The 16,766-nt window shown below is 47.6% G+C and overlaps 1 protein-coding gene across 2 annotated transcripts in view; it reads left to right on the top strand.

The window, feature by feature from the left end:
- Positions 1-16,766, top strand: part of VPS9D1 (VPS9 domain containing 1) — a 40,496-nt gene that overhangs the window by 12,681 nt on the left and 11,049 nt on the right. Inside the window, exons 9-12 of one of the 2 annotated variants that reach the window (XM_040329637.1) lie at positions 4,537-4,622; positions 6,490-6,935; positions 12,210-12,339; positions 15,230-15,420. In XM_040329637.1, coding sequence (XP_040185571.1) covers positions 4,537-4,622; positions 6,490-6,935; positions 12,210-12,339; positions 15,230-15,420 — 853 coding nt within the window. Of the gene's footprint in view, positions 1-4,536; positions 4,623-6,489; positions 6,936-12,209; positions 12,340-14,309; positions 14,501-15,229; positions 15,421-16,766 lie in introns of both variants that reach the window. The other variant, XM_040329638.1, reaches the window with a different exon arrangement.

Genomic DNA, 16,766 nt, shown 5'->3' with positions numbered 1-16,766 from the left:
GTTGCCAGGCTCATTAAAACCAGGGACAGTATGTAAAAGTCTGTGGTGTTTTTTTTACATCTGTCCCTGAAATGTCCAAAACCGACATGCTTTTGATGTGAAAATCCTGAGATTTTAGCTGCCCCGCCTCTGTAATGCCTCCTGGCTTGGGGGCCATCTGTAAGCCCGGGGGCCCCATAATCTCCTATTGCCCGGGGGCCCCATGAGTTGTCAGTCCGCCCCTGGATACATGCGATCAGCAAGTGGCCGCTGTCAGCCTGCCATTGGTTTAAATAGGCTGAGCGGCCGCTGCTGATCGCTAAACCCGGTCATTCCAGCAGCAAGAATTCACAAATTCTTGAATGGCCCAGATCTTTTGAACCCCCCTCTCTCCTGGTGGGAGAAAAGCCGCGTTATAAACACGCCTAAAGCGGCAGTTTGCAAACCTGTTTATGCGCTCGTTCGTTTCATTGGCCAGAATATCAAAGGATAAAGTCACCATTTGTAACAGAGTATGGGTTTCTGTAGCACCAGCCCTCGCAATCCACCCCCCGCCATGCAGGACCCTGCCATTCGTTCAGAGTTCTGTGAATGTGAAAACTACCAGTACCAGCATCCTTTGCGGCTCTCGGCTTGAAGTTCTCATTAGCCAGGGTGCTGATGAGCGCTGTGGTAGTCCATTGATTCTTCCTGCCAGTGTAAAACTGCTTACCCGTATGATGTACTATGTACGGGCAGACACCTCACACTGGGTCTGTAGGAGTCCCTCATGGCGCCCGCGATCTGCTGATCAGGGGTGCAATGCGTTCTGGGAGCCTACAAAAGAAAAATGCACATTTATAGTATGTATGGACACATAGGTTAACATGGAGGGGCATTAAGAGACGGAGAAAAAAAACACTCTTTAAAAATGGCGTTTTGACACAGTTTTTATGGAGCCTTAAAGCGGAGTTCCTCCCAAAAAAACTCCCACTTTGAATGAATGACTTGTATAGCCCTACACATGCGAACTGAATCGCCTCTAGGCGCTTTCTCCAGCCAGTGTCTGCTTGGCTGGTGCGGTCATTTTACCCCGTAGGATCTCAACACGCTAGGGACACATAGTCGTACACACAGATAAACATATATATACTGGGCCAATCTGGACAAGATCCAATTTACCTACCAGCATGTCTTTGGAGTGTGGGAGGAAACCGGAGTACCCGGAGGAAACCCATGCAGGCACAGGGAGAACATGCAAACTCCAGGCAGATGGTGTCGTGGTCGGGATTCGAAACAGCGACCCTTTTGCTGCTAGGCGAAAGTGCTACTCACTACACCACTGTGCTGCCCCTTAAGGGAAGGTGACCCCGTGACATACCATGGGGGGGGCTCCCATTTCCTCCCTGGGCACTGCGGTGCCGGAAAGAAGGTCACCTCTCCCCCCTCCCTCTTGGCAATCATCTGGGACACATCACAGGTCCCAGATGATTGCTCGGCCAATCACGGTATGCAGCGCGGCTCGCGCATGTGCAGTGCGTGCCCAGCTGTGAAGCCACAGCCGGGCACCCACAGTAGTGATGCCGGCGCCGTGGAGCAGAGGGGAGAGAAGTGGGCCTTCGTTCCCTTGCATCACTGGACCCTGGGACAGGTAAGTGTCCGATTATTAGTCTTTTGTAGCTGTTGACTTTTAATATTTTTACTTTAGTAGGAACTCCGCTTTAAGTCACTCTGTCTAATTATTAGAATTCCTTCTGTTATATGAAGTGTCCTGGTTTTATAAAGATTATACAGCGTAATACCTTATTTTGGATGGCCGCTGTGCGGTCTTGTGACCTACCGCCGCTCTCCTTCCCCGATCTGAGGACTACAGTGTGTGTGGGGGGGGGGGCTGAGATTCCCCCTGACATCAGCCAGGAGGAGAGCGATGGGAGGTCATGTGACCGCACAGCGACCGTCTGAAATAAGGTATTGCACTGCAAAGACATCAGCACTGGCTCACAAGCTGACAGGCAGGGAGAGAGGAGAGCAGCAGGCTGATGGAAGCACATAAACTGACCACAGTATCAGGGATCTGCAGCCATGATTATTGTGGTCCGCACACACAGAGGGACACAGGAACAGGCAGGATCAACCAGATATTTTACAGCATAGAGACAAGATTATTATTATTATTAATATTTTTAAGGGTTACAACTGCTTTAAAGTCAAACTTCAACCAAAACATGTTCTTGTAGTTTTGGGGTGGGGGAGGGTTAGAATTTCTGTTGAGTTTAATAGAATCGTTCCCTCTTGTTTTCTGTCCTGTGGCACCCTGTGTGTCATGGTGTCACTTTGGATGGGAAGGGGGGAAGGTCGGATCTCAGTTATTCGGACTTCATCGTTCCCAGGAAGTTCTGCCAAGGATGTGACACTTCCTGTAAGCACTTGTGTCTATTCATGTGCACTGTCACTGTGCTGGTTGGCATTTTCTTTTTCCTATTTCCATTCTTCTTCTTCTTGTAGTTTTCTGACAAGCACAGGCTTTGTTTTAATTTCCCTTTTTTTCGCAGTGATAAGAAAATGAGATGAATTTTTCATATCGGCGTTGCTGATCCCCTTCAGACTCTTTTAGCCACTTCCTGTCTACATACAAATCATTGCTCTGATAATGACAATGGCGGAGGGTGCCTGTGCGATGTGCGCGGCACAAAGCGAGTTCTGGTTCCGGGGCCCTCAATAGGTCCTGTGCAAAGGGCCACTCACAGAGAACATGCAGAGCCGTTTCTTCATGTATGATGCAGAAGGGGCAGTGCCTGTATCTGCACAGGATTCTGGCATACATGGGTGTCCTTAAAGCGGAGCTCCACCCACAAATGGAACTTCCGCTTTTCGGAATCCCCCCCCCCTCCGGTGTTAGGGGGGGGACAGATACTTGTTTAATACAGGTATTTGCGCCCACTTCCAGGCATAGTTGGCTGCATTGTCTGCGGGTATCTACACCATGTCCGGCGCCTTCTCCGTCCCCCCGCTGGGAGACGCACAGGTCCCAGAAGACGGCAGGGACCATTCGGATCGCGCGGTGCAACTCGCGCTTGCGCAGTAGGGAACCAGGAAGTGAAGCCGCAAGGCTTCACTTCCTGATACCCTTACCGAGGATGGCGGCGGCAGCATCCGAGAGCCGAGGGAGAGATCGACTTTGGGTGCTGACATCGCGGGCGCTTTGGACAGGTAGGTGTCCTTATTTTAAAAGTCAGCAGCTGCAGTATTAGTAGCTGCTGACTTTAAAAAAAAAAAAACATTTCGATGGAACTCCGCTTTAAAGGCTCCCCCCTCTTTGGATCGCCATCCATCCCATACCTATGTGTGTTTGGATCGGTTCACGTTGCGGCGATGCGAGAACCCGTGCAAATCCAGTTCACACTGCTCTATGCGAACCGCTGCGGGTGTCAGTAGAGAGGTAATGACACCCCCCCCCCCCCCCCAGATCAGTTTGCATATCGCAGCGCGAACTGGTGCAGACCGAAAAAAGGGTCCTGAACGACTTCAGTCAGAATGCGATGTGAATTTAGCCACTATCTGAATGGCTGAACTCGAATCGCACAGACATTGCATGTGATTTGCAGTGCGGTGCGAATCGTGTGAGATGTCTGACACTGCAGCAGCATTACTGTGTGAAAGTAGAGGGGGGGGGGGGGGTCTGAGAAAAGGGAGGTCTAATGCAGCCACTACATATAAGGACCAATAAGCTGCAATATATTAAATCTTGGGCTCTTGAGTTTAAATACACTCTGGAATTTTCAATGCTGGTGATATACAGTAAAACCTTGGTTTGAGAGCAACTTGGTTTGCAAGACAAGCAAAATTTGTAAATAAATGATATACAAGCGATGTATTGATATAAGAGTAGCGTCATGTCACAAGCAGGGCTTTTTTTCAGGGGGAACTCAGTTCCACCACCTCTGGCTCAGACCCTTTGGTGCCCCCGCTCACCACAATCACTTGTAAACACAGAAGTCTGGTTTCTGTTTTTACAAGTGACAGCTCTGCACTCTGTGTGTAATGCAATCCTGGTATTTAATGCCCCTTTAAGACCCTTCTACAGTTTGTGAAATCTGAACGGGGTCATGGTTGTGTTCCTGCACCTATTTTCTGAGAAAAATAAAAAGAGAAGAGAGGCACCTCTAAGTGTAGCAATATGGTTACATTTAATGAAGGGACAACATTTAGCAACATATTGCTACACTTAGAGGCGCCTCTCTTCTCTTTTATACTCTGGAGCTCCTGATGGATTTTGCTTCCAATCCCCTTGTGGAGGCTTCCATTGGTGGACATTTTATGGTCACACAACCAATCACATCGCTGTAATCTTTTTATATGGACTATAAACTGAAGGACTTCTGAATAAATGGTTGTGGAACCAATCATCTGAGTTTCCATTATTTCTTATGGGGACATTTGCTTTGATATACAAGTGTTTGGGATTACAGGAACAAATTTTCTGCTCACAGTCCGAGGTTTTACTTGTAGATCCATTGGGGGCGATCGTTATCACCCATTGTGTGCACATCATTAAATCTTTCATATTTCACTCTCTAGAGATGGACATGGATCTGCAAGCAGAAGATAAAGAGCAACACCAACGACCCAGGCCCCGTATCCAACTACGTCTATCAGATATTCAGGTATTCATCGAATTGCTTAACATGTGCAGGATGTCAGTAGGCCATAAGATATACTTTATTTAAAAAAAAAAATTCAACCAGAGGGTTAAACGGAAAAAAAAAGTGCAGATTCTGCGCGTTCGTTAACGTTTGTTAAAACAAACGCGAAAATTCTGACGAAAACGAATGCGCATGTCTACTGATCATTCGAGAAAAAACACAACAGAATGGCTGTACAGAGTCCCATCCAACCAGGGTGCCCATACATGGATAGAAATGTGGCTGGTACCTGCTGAACCGTGCATGGCTGGCTTACATCTTCCAATCCCAACTCTCTGATCTTTAGGAAAAAATCTGTGACACCTGTGATGTCACCCTGAATATGCTAACCGGATCGTATTCACAGAGCAGAATTGTGGAGCTCTGTTGTGACAATAATCTCTCTGCCACTATGTAAATGAGAGGAAGTGAACAATGAAGAGGAGTCGTTACCCCCCCCTACCTGTGAGGAAACAAAGGGAGATCGGCTGGGATGTAGATGAAAGCTGAGGCACACGTCTCCTTTATATGCACAATTCACAGAGCTGCCAGAAGATCTCTATAAACTATTCAATGCAAAGTACAGCTTGTGAATTCCATAACTGGCAGTTGATCCGACATGCATCAACATGAAGTATACAAATCTTAAAATGGTTGTTCCATAGAATATTGATAGATGATATTGATAGCTGAGTTCTGTTATTGATCATTAGAATATTGCAACACATTCAATAAAAAAATGGGAATGCATCCTCTCCTTACAGCTTTACTTCTAGCCATTTGATACATGGGAGTATGTTGTATCAATTTGTTTATAAATCTTTGTGAAATGTTTTATGATATTTCTATGTGTTATACATTTAGAATTTTATACCAATACAAGTACTCCTCCTTCCTACTTGGATTTTAAAGGGAAGGGGCAGTTTGGGAGCGCTGTATACATCACTCCTAAAGTGCTACAAAGAAGCTGCTTGCAGGACTTTTTTGGACGCCCTGCCAGCGCAGCGCCCCCGTGTGAAAGAACTCAGGCTTTCACACTGGGATTGCAGCTGAGGCTTCTTTCAGGCGCTTTACAGGCGCTATTTTTTTAAATTTAATGCGTTATCATGTGTACACCTGAATTAATCATCACCTGTGCCTGCGTCCGTTCTCTCGCTCTCCTCCTATGGTGTTTTAAAGCGGAGGTTCACCCTAAAACAATTATATACCATTACATCCAGCATACTTCCGACATGTACAGTTGTGGTAGTTATCTGGACGGCCTTTATTCAAATTACCAACTTGTTTACATGTACAGTATGCTGGTATTTTTTTTTCGCTGTACATACCGTCTTATAGTTCTTTTTCACCCGGCTTCCGGGTTCTCACTCTCGCCCGGAGTAGGCGTTCCTATGAAGAGGCGTAGATGATTGACGTGCGGATAAGGCGCGTCACGCATTCCGAAAATGGCCGAACTGGGACTCGGCTATATACGGCGCCTGCGCAGTCAGCTCTACACGGCTCCTAGTCTGTGCGCAGGCACCGTATAGAGCCGAGTCCCAGTTTGGCTATTTTCGGAATGCGTGACGCGCCTTATACGCACGTCAATCATCTACGCCTCTTCATAGGAACGCCTACTCCCCGCGGGAGTGAGAACCTGGAAGCCGGGTGAAAAAGAACTATAAGACGGTATGTACCGCGAAAAATAAATAAAAATACCAGCATACTGTAGATGTCGGAAGTATGCTGGATGTAATGGTATATAGATGTTTTTTTGGGTGAACCTCCGCTTTAAGGTTGCTGGTTAGTAAATACTTAAAAATCATAATTTAAAAAAATGAATTCTTGTTTATTTTTTCCTTTTTATCAGCATTCCGGAACATCCGATTGCCAGACTCGTCCGGCGTCTCCAGTGCCAGATATACACCCGCCTATACCTGATCATCAGCAAAGACCCGTCTCGGGAATCTTCAGCCTCCGATATCGGTCACCAGTCACTCCCTGTAGAACTCGTTTCCTTACTGGCCCCCGGGGGTCCTAAACTGAAAAGCTCTCAGAGTCTGCATTGCCTCCCCAGCTGCTCCCCCCGGCCCTCCATCCAGCACAGCCTCTCTATAAGCGAGGAGCTGCAGAGCCTGGAGAAGAGTACAGATTCCCGCAATGACAGAGAGATGGGCAGCAAGGACATTGAGAGCTCCTTTGAGGACCTGGAACATTTGTTGTCTCCTTCTTCCCTCTCCGGACCGGCGGCTCTGGAGAGATTGTCCGCTTCGCAGTATTTAAATACGGTGGTGAAAGAGATCCACAACGCCAGAGGTAAGTCTTGAGAGAGGCCTGCCTAGAATCGGAGAAACTCCAGGCAGGTAAACGATGTTGCTCTGTATTCATTGGAAACCGCAAGAGCAAGGACCCTCTGGCGGGACTTTAAAAGGCAATGAATTTGTGTATATAGACAGTGGCCCGGATTCAGAGAGCAATTGCGCCTGCGTAACCATAGTTACGCAGCGCAATTGCTTACTTGCGCCGGCGTAACGAATGCTCCTGATTCAGGAACCTCGTTACGCCGACTGCAGCCTAAGATATGCGCGGCATAAGGCTCTTATGCCCGCATATCTTAGGCTGCATTCTTGCGATGGCCGCTAGGGGGCGTTCCCGTTGTGCTCAGTGTATAGTATGCAAATTGCATACTAACGCCAATTCACAACGTTACGCGAGCCCTGCGTACGCAGTTTACGTCGTTTGCGTACGGCGGTTTTCGCGTAAGGCTGCCCCTGCTATTAGCAGGGGCAGCCAATGTACGTAACAATGTACGTAACAATACCCGTCGTTCCCGAGTCGCGAAATTTGAACTTTACGTAGTTTGCGTAAGTGAATCGTGAATGGCGCTGGACGCCATTCACGTTCACTTTGAAGCAAGCGACGTCATTTGCCGCAATGCACGTTGGGAAAGTTTCCCGATGGAGCATGCGCTCTACGATCGGCGCGGGAACGCGCCTAATTTTAAATGATTCCCGCCCCCTACGGAATCATTTAAATTGCGCTCGCTTACGCCGGGCATTTTGCCGGAGCGCCCACGCAATTTATGGAGCTACTGCTCTGTGAATCGCGGGTAGCGCAAAAACGTTGCCCTGCGCCTCCGTAAAAACTGCGCAAAGATACCTGAATCTGCCCCAGTGATTATTTAAAAATGTATATAAATTCCATACAAAAAAGTCATAAATACATCCAAAATTTAAATCGCACATTTCCAGGTTCAATAATTTGTATCCACATTACATCATAACAAACCACTTAATTTAGAGAGAAACTCGACGCGTTTCAAGGATTACAATTAATTTCTCTTCATCAGGAGCAAGTGGTACATTTGTTTATGATATCTACAATTGAAAAAAGTACAAGTGTAATCGTTTTACAGAACGAACATGTTCTAAGTAAGGGCCCTTTCACACTGGGGCGGGAGGTGCGCTGACGGTATAGCGCCTGCTATATTGCGGCGGTATTCGCCCCGCTAGCGGTGCAGTTTTAACCCGAAAAAGGGTTAATACCGCCGGCAATGTGCCTCTGCAGAGGCGCATTGCTGGCCGTATCCCATTGTTTTCAATGTGGAGGAAAGGTAAACTCACCGCTCCAAAGATGCTGCTGGCAGGTTTTTTGGAGCGGTCCCACCAGCGCATCGCCTCAGTGTGAAAGCACTCGGGTTTTCACATTGAGACTACACGGCAGGAGTTTTTCAGGCGGTGTTTAGGCGCAAAAACGCCTCAGTGTGAAAGGGGTCTAAATGATGACTGAGCAGGCACTACTGATGATATAAACATCATGTTTACTAACCAATGAAATTGAAGCAAGTTGCCTCTAGGGTCAACACAGCCAATCTTCCTTTTTCTGGCTTATTGCCTCTATCTCCATTCTACTGTATCCGAGATACCTGCTTCAATTTCATTGGTTGGTAAACATGATGTTTATATCATTAGTAGTGCCTGCTCGTTCATCATTTATTTTCTTAGAACATGTTTGTTCTGTGAAACGATGGAGTACACTTGTACTTACTGTATTTCTTCAATTGTAGATATCGTAAACAAATCTACCAATTTCTCCTGATGAAGAGAAATTTATTGTAATCCTTGAAACGCGTCGAGTTTCTCTCTGTGTACACTGTACAAAAGTGATTTAAATTAAGTGGTTTGTTATGATGTAATGTGGATACATATTATTGAACCTGTTCATTGTGTATTGTGTTGAGCTCTGTGATTGGTCACAGTCACCACATGGTAAAGACAGGGCCAATCACAGCCCATCAGTACCATGTGGTGAGCTGTGGCCAATCACAGCAGATCACATGACATCTGTACACAATGGAAAGCTTTTATTCATGCCTTTCATTGCGTACTATTGTGTTGAGCTCTGTGATTGGTCACAGTTATTACATGGTAAAGACAGGGCCAATCGCAGCACATCCGTACCATGTGGTTAGCTGTGGCCAATCACAGCAGATCACATGACATCTGTACACAATGAAAGGCTTTGATTCATGCCTTTCATTGCGTACTATTGTGTTGAGCTCTGTGATTGGTCACAGTTATCACATGGTAAAGACAGGGCCAATCGCAGCACATCTGTACCATGTGGTTAGCTGTGGCCAATCACAGCAAATCACAATAGAAAACACTGACTGAGTAGTTTTCATCCAGAAAAAAAAAGGTTGCTTATAACTGTAAAATGCACAGGTATAAGCAAATCATAGTGTGTAAAAATTAAAATTAAAAATCCTGATATAGGGTAGTAAAATTTGACTGTGGTAACATTGTATTGCTCCAGTCACTGTATGAATAAATATAAAAAAATGTAGTAAAAAAAAATGACAGTTATATGATGACACTGGTGACAGGATGTAAAAAATGTTTTTAAATTGTGAAAGATATTTTTTTTTTTTTTACATTTTTTTTTTTTCCAAAAAAATGTGACAAAAAATTACAACTTCCAAGAACTTGCCACGCCTCTTACTAAATACCTTGGACTGTCTACTTTGCATAAAGGGGTGATTTGGGGGGTCACTCGTACCATCCTGACTTTTCCGGGCCTCAAGAAATGAGGTTGTCCGTCAGTACATCAGGACTGATCGATTATCAGACATATATCCCATAGTTTGTGGGCTCTCTGAGGCCCCGTACACACGACCGAGTTTCTCGGCAGAATTCAGCCAGAAACTCAATGGGAGCCGTATTCTGCCGAGAAACTCGGTCGTCTGTACACTTTTGGCCGAGGAAACCGACGAGGATCTCGTCGGGCCAAATAGAGAACATGTTCTCTATTTCCTCGTTGGTCAATGAGGAAACTTGGCTCCCGAGATCCTCGGCGGCTTCACAAGGAACTCGACGAGCAAAACGATGTGTTTTGCCCGTCGAGTTTCTCGAACGTGTGTACGGGGCCTATAACTTTGCAAATTGGCTTCTAACTTCAGCGTCTTCAATAAAGTTTTGAGAATTAAACCTGATTGGTTACCAACTATGCAGAGCTGCACCAGATTCTGCGCTCTCCAGTTCTTGTAAATCTCCCCCATGTTGTATATTTCCAGACACCAATGTGACCCAGTATACGATTCTCTATAATGGGATCGATCGGTGATATTGATGTTGGATGAGCTCGTCCTTTATTACATAACTATAGTGTGACTGCTGGGGAAGTTATGCTGAACACTTCACACGTCCCTCCAGCAGAGGTCAGTGCAGAGTATACAGGAATACACAGAGCGCTCTGCATAGATTTCAGGTCAGACAGAGGGGGTGTCACATCTGCATGGCGTGACAGCCCTGGAAAGTCTGGACCCATCGGCATTTCCCAGTCAGCCGTCTGATTCTCTCCAGCAGAGATCTTTGTCTAGAAGACGTTCCAGCTCCTAGATGTTAGAGAATAATAGATGCACATATTTTCCCTGCAGAGCATTGCACCTCTGATCAGCAGATTGTGGCTGCATTGCCAGGCTCCTGCAGACTGACAGTATAGCTGTCTGCCCATACCTCCTGTACCTCCAGGACTCTCCATACCTCCTGTACCTCCAGGAATCTCCATACCTCCTGTACCTTCATACCTCCCCTTCCTACCGTACCTCCCCTACCCTCCATTCCTCCTGTACCTCCCAGCACTCTCCATACCTCCCAGGACTCTCCATACCTCCCAGGACTCTCCTTGCCTCCTGTACCCCCCAGGACTCTCCATACCTCCTGTACCTTCATACCTCCCCTTCCTACCGTACCTCCCCTACCCTCCATTCCTCCTGTACCTCCCAGGACTCTCCATACCTCCTGTACCTTCATACCTCCCCTTCCTACCGTACCTCCCCTACCCTCCATTCCTCCTGTACCTCCAGGACTCTCCATACCTCCCAGGACTCTCCTTGCCCCCTGTACCTTCATACCTCCCCTTCCTTTCGTACCTCCTCTACCCTCTATACCTCCAGGACTCTCTGTACCTCCAGGACTCTCCATACCTCCTGTACCTCTAGGACTCTCCATACCTCCTGTACTTCCCAGGACTCTCCATACCTCCTGTACCTCCCAGGATTCTCCATACCTCCCAGGACTCTCCATACCTCCTGTACCTCCCAGGATTCTCCATACCTCCCAGGACTCTCCATACCTCCTGTACCTCCCAGGATTCTCCATAACTCCTGTACCTCCAGCACTCTCCATGCCTCCTGTACCTCCCAGGACTCTTCATACCTCCTGTACCTCCCAGGACTCTCCATACCTCCTGTACCTCCCAGGACTCTTCATACCTCCTGTACCTCCCAGGACTCTCCATACCTTCCAGGACTCTCCATACCTCCTGTACCTCTAGGACTCTCCATACCTCCTGTACTTCCCAGGACTCTCCATACCTCCTGTACCTCCCAGGACTCTCCATACCTCCTGTACCTCCCAGGATTCTCCATACCTCCTGTACCTCCCAGGACTCTCCATACCTCCTGTACCTCCCAGGATTCTCCATACCTCCTGTACCTCCCAGGACTCTCCATACCTCCTGTACCTCCCAGGATTCTCCATACCTCCTGTACCTCCCAGGACTCCCCATACCTCCTGTACCTCCCAGGACTCCCCATACCTCCTGTACCTCCCAGGACTCTCCATACCTCCTGTACCTCCATACCGCCAGATCTGGCCATCAGTCTGCTGTCTCTGTTAATGTCTGTTGCTTACATTGCTTCAGCAATAGTCCGACCAGTGGTTGGCTTTTTCCTGAGGCACCCCGAGGGTCTTCCCAAGTCCGTGACGCTTTTGCTATTGGTTAGTGGGGCCACCCTCCATATTTAGGGCCAAATACAGGAGGTGAGAGAAAAGGAAAAGTTGGGGCTTGAATGTAACTTTGTCTTTTCTCAGAATTTATTGATCTTTTTTTGACCTTTTGCTTTCACCGCAGGAAACTTTTCCTTTGTGTTTCTCTATTTTTTTTTTCCTCAGTTTTAGATTGACAGGTTCTTGTAAAGTGATTTGTAAAGCATCCTTCATAATAACGAACATGTCATTTAACTCCTTCTTAGACTTTGGAATCTAGAAGCTGGTTTTCATGTGTCACCATTGTGTCTCCATTCTCCAGACTTGTTGGTGTCGTCCGCAGTGCTGTCTCTGGATCTTCCCATCACACCGCCGGTGAAAGAAGTGTGCCTGGAGTGTATAGATGAGAGCTTCTTTCCCCCTCTATGGCCGGCACTACTGGCTCTCTACAGGTAACCGCCCCGCTCATATTTCCTATGAAAGTAGAAGTATGGAGTCTCCTCATTAAAGCCGAGTTCCGCCTAAAAAAAAAAATATTAAAAGTCAGCAGATACAAATGCTGCAGCTGCTGACTTTTATTATATGGACACTTACCTGTCCAGGGCGCCCGCGATGTCTTTCGGCTCTCGGGTTTGCTGCCAACCGCCATCTTCGGTAAAGGATTCAGGAAGTGAAGCCGCAGCGGCTTCACTTCCTGGTTCCCTACTGCACATGCGCAAGTTCACTGGTTCCTGCTGTCTTCTGGGACCTGTGTGTTTCCCAGAAGACAGTGGGGGGGACAGAGTCGGTACCGGACGTGACGTAGGTCACCTCGATCACCTAGGTCAGGGATATGCAATTAGCGGACCTCCAGCTGTTGCAAAACTACAAGTCCCATCATGCTTCAGCCTCTGGGTGTCATGCTTGTGGCTGTCAGAGTCTTGCTATGCCTCATGGGAATTGTAGTTCTGCAACAGCTGGAGGTCCGCTAATTGCATATCCCTGACCTAGGTGATCTATGCCTGGAAGTGGGAGCAAATACCTGTATTACACAGGTATCTGCTCCCTCCTCCCCCCCTCCTGAAAGGTGCCAAATGTGACACTGGAGGGGGGGAGGATTCCATAAAGCGGACGTGAAATTTTTGGGTGGAGCTCCACTTTTAATAACCAATATGTACTGCAGCACCTAAAGCTGAACCCCCCCCCCCCCCCCCCCGGGTACTGTATGGTCTTAAAGTGATATTAAAGGCAGATAAAAAAACAAAACCTGTTCTACTTACCTGCTCTGTGTAATGGTTTTGCACAGAGCAGCCACGATCCTCCTCCTCTTGGGTCCCCCGCTGGCGCTCCTGGCCCCTCTTGCTATGGGGGCACCCGAGCAGGCTCACTCCCAAGCCGCTTATCTGTGTGTCCATTAGCTTGGAGAGAATTTTTTTTTTACCTAGTGGCCCTTCAAAATCACATAAATACCTGATGATCCTGCCAGTGAAGTTCACCTAATGCAGCTTCCTGTGATGCGGTGGCAACAGGGGCGGACTGACAACTTGTGGGGCCCCCGGGCAATAGAAGATTATGAGGCCCCCAGGCAATAGATTATGGGGCCCCCGGACAATAGAAGATTATGAGGCCCCCAGGCAATAGAATTTGGGGCCCCCGGACAATAGAAGATTATGAGGCCATACCGTATACACCAAGACACACAGTATACATACACACAGAATACACACACACACACACACACACTGAAAAGGTACTGGAGAGGCGGGGCAGCTATAATCTTGGGATTTAAAAAAAAAAAAACACATGTTTACATACTGTCCCTGGTTTTACTGAGGCTGGCAACTCTGATGGGGCCCCCTAGTGGCATGGAGCCCTCGGCACTGAATGGTCAGTTCGCCCCTGTGTGGCAATGATGCTGCACGGCTCCTGAATTCAGAGCAGCGTTGTCACTCTCATGTAGCGGGTGACTGCTTGCACTAAAGTATAATATAAAATGTGGCATTTTCACTACTTGTAGCTTGATGTTCTGTGCCTGGCCACACCCGGTCCCGCCTACTGCTTTCTGCATTGGTTGCTGAACTCCTCCCACTGTGAGCTGCAGTGCCTGGGAGGGGGAGCGCGTGAGACACAACTGAAGGAGGATTTGGCTCAGTTAGGGGGGGAAAAGGAGGTTATTTGTTTTTACTTTATGAGGCTCGTTCTTCGCATAGTGAGTGGATTTGTTACTTGTTTAGACTAAAAGTTCCCCGCCGACAACGAATCTCCCTTTGCAGGGGATGCATATAATTTGACTTCTGCGATAAATCAGTGAGATGGTCACATGGGCAGGAAGACGGGACGTTTATAAAGTGTCACTGTGGTTGAAAGGAAGATAAAATGTGGGATAAGGTGTGTTGATCAATAATACTTCTTGTAATGTGAGTCTTTGTTTCACTTTTCTCAGACAGGTCCTCTCTACACGGGAGGAATCCCTTCTGCAGATCATGGAGTTATATAGAACAGCGCCACCATCTGTAGTAGGAGTGTCCAAACGCCTGTACCCTGAGGACGTCAAAGACCCATACAGATCAGCCGCAGAAGACTTAGAAGAAATGACCAATCAGCAAACTCCGAACAAGAAGCTGGAGTGTATAGGTAAACCAAGCCGTGCACAGAGGGGGGGGGGGGGGGGGGTCTCCTATGGAGAAATCCATATTCTGCTGAGGTCCCATCTGTGGGTCTTTAGAGTTGTGCTGCAGTACCGGGTTTTACCTTTAGGTGGCCCATGTGGAGCATTTTATTGCAGATTAGGCTGCATTCACACCTCCGCGACAAGATACGCCGCGTATTTTGCCGCGAATGTGTAACTTTTTTTTATTTTTATTTTTTTAACAAAGCCTTCCCATTGCTTTGTATGGCCGAACGCCAATGCCGCCTGAAAAAAAGTGTCCGGGACTTTTTTGCAGGCGGCAGGCGTCTATGAGATGTGAACCATCTCCATAGACAGCAATGGGAATTCTCCCCTCCAGCGGCACAGCTGCAGTGCCTGGGAGGGGGAGCGCGTAAGACACAACTGAAGGAGGATTTGGCTCAGTTAGGTGGGAAAAAGGAGGTTTTTTGTTTACTTTATGAGGCTCGCTCTTCACATAGTGAGTGGATTTTTTACTAGTTTAGACTGAAAGTTCCCCGCCGACAACGAATCTCCCTTTTGCAGGGGATGCATATAATTTGACTTCTGCGATAAATCAGTGAGATGGTCACATGGGCAGGAAGACGGGACGTTTATAAAGTGTCACTGTGGTTGAAAGGAAGATAAAATGTGGGATAAGGTGTGTTGATCAATAATACTTCTTGTAATGTGAGTCTTTGTTTCACTTTTCTCAGACAGGTCCTCTGTACACGGGAGGAATCCCTTCTGCAGATCATGGAGTTATACAGAACAGCGCCACCATCTGTAGTAGGAGTGTCCAAACGCCTGTACCCTGAGGACGTCAAAGACCCATACAGATCAGCCGCAGAAGACTTGGAAGAAATGACCAATCAGCAAACTCCAAACAAGAAGCTGGAGTGTATAGGTAAACAAAGCCGTGCACAGAGGGGGGGAGGGGGGGGGTCTCCTATGGAGAAATCTGCTGAGGTCCCATCTGTGGGTCTTTAGAGTTGTGCTGCAGTACCAGGTTTTACCTTTAGGTGGAGCTTGTTACTGCGGATTAAAGAGGAAATAAACCCTGATGGGTTGTACTTCCTCTTTGTTTCCCTGCAAAAGTAAAGCATAATGGGCTAGTATGCATCGCATAGGAGCCCATTATGTGTCACTTACCTGAAACCGAAGCCTGCGATGTCCCTGATTTCCTCGCAAAGCGTCCATCTTTCACCCTCTTCCTTCCAGGTATCGCGGCTCCGGCGCTGTGATTGGCCAGAGCCGTGATGATGTCACTCCCGCGCGCGTGCGCGCAGGAGCCGCTAGTCACCGCACAATCTCATTTAGAAACGTCACGATTGCCGTTTCTAAAGTGCGCCTGCGCCGTTGTCCACAGCGCATGCGCCGTAGACATCGGCGCCCGTCTCTTTTGCAAATATCTCCTAAACCGTGGAGGCTTAGGAGCTATTTTGAGCACCTCCAGGTAAGCCTTAATCTAGGCTTACCTGTAGGTTAAAGTGGTTGTAAAGGGTTTACAGCAGGGGGTCTCCAAACTGCGGCCCGAGGGCCAGATGTGGCCCTTTGCTAGCCTTTATCCGGCCCTTGGGGCAAAATTCCTCCCACTGATAGGAGGCACTATTCCTCACACTGGGGCACTATATATTCCACTGATACCAATGATGGGATAGTATCCCGCTTACTAATAGGGGGAATACTTCTCCTTATATTGACCCCCAAACCCGAGGCCATATTTATTCTCACTGATGCCGGATGCCCGTGACATTTCCTGCCCCTGCTGGCCACAATCCGGCCCTCCTAAAGTCTGAAGGACAATAAAGTGGCCCTTTGTTTTGAAAAGTCTGGAGACCCCTCCTTTACAACAACTTTTTAAAGTGATTGTAAATGTTATTTAAAAAAATAATTAACATGTTATATTTTCCTGCTCTGTGTAACGGTTTTGCACAGAGCAGCCCCAATCCTCCTCTTCTAATCTCCACCACCAGCGCTCCTGTCTCCCCCCCCCCCCCCCAGCGCTGAGTGCTCCCATAGCAAGCTGGTTGCTCCCGAGATGCACTGTGTACATCAGATAACAAAAAAACCTGGGGAATGCCCAGGTAAAACCAAGCCTACTTACCGACCAGCTAGCAGAACAATTAACCTGTCTAACAGTAGGCGTTAAAAACAGGGGTTTTGTCCGCACGCATTTGCAAACGCATTTGTGTACATCTATTGACACACACAACGCGGCTTTGATTCTACACTTGGAGATGTCTTCTGTTC

Source organism: Rana temporaria, chromosome 11, assembly GCF_905171775.1.
Source record: "Rana temporaria chromosome 11, aRanTem1.1, whole genome shotgun sequence".
NCBI lineage: Eukaryota > Metazoa > Chordata > Amphibia > Anura > Ranidae > Rana > Rana temporaria.
The sequence above is the reverse complement of the archived record's forward strand: the minus strand, read 5'-3'. Positions and strand labels throughout refer to the sequence as shown.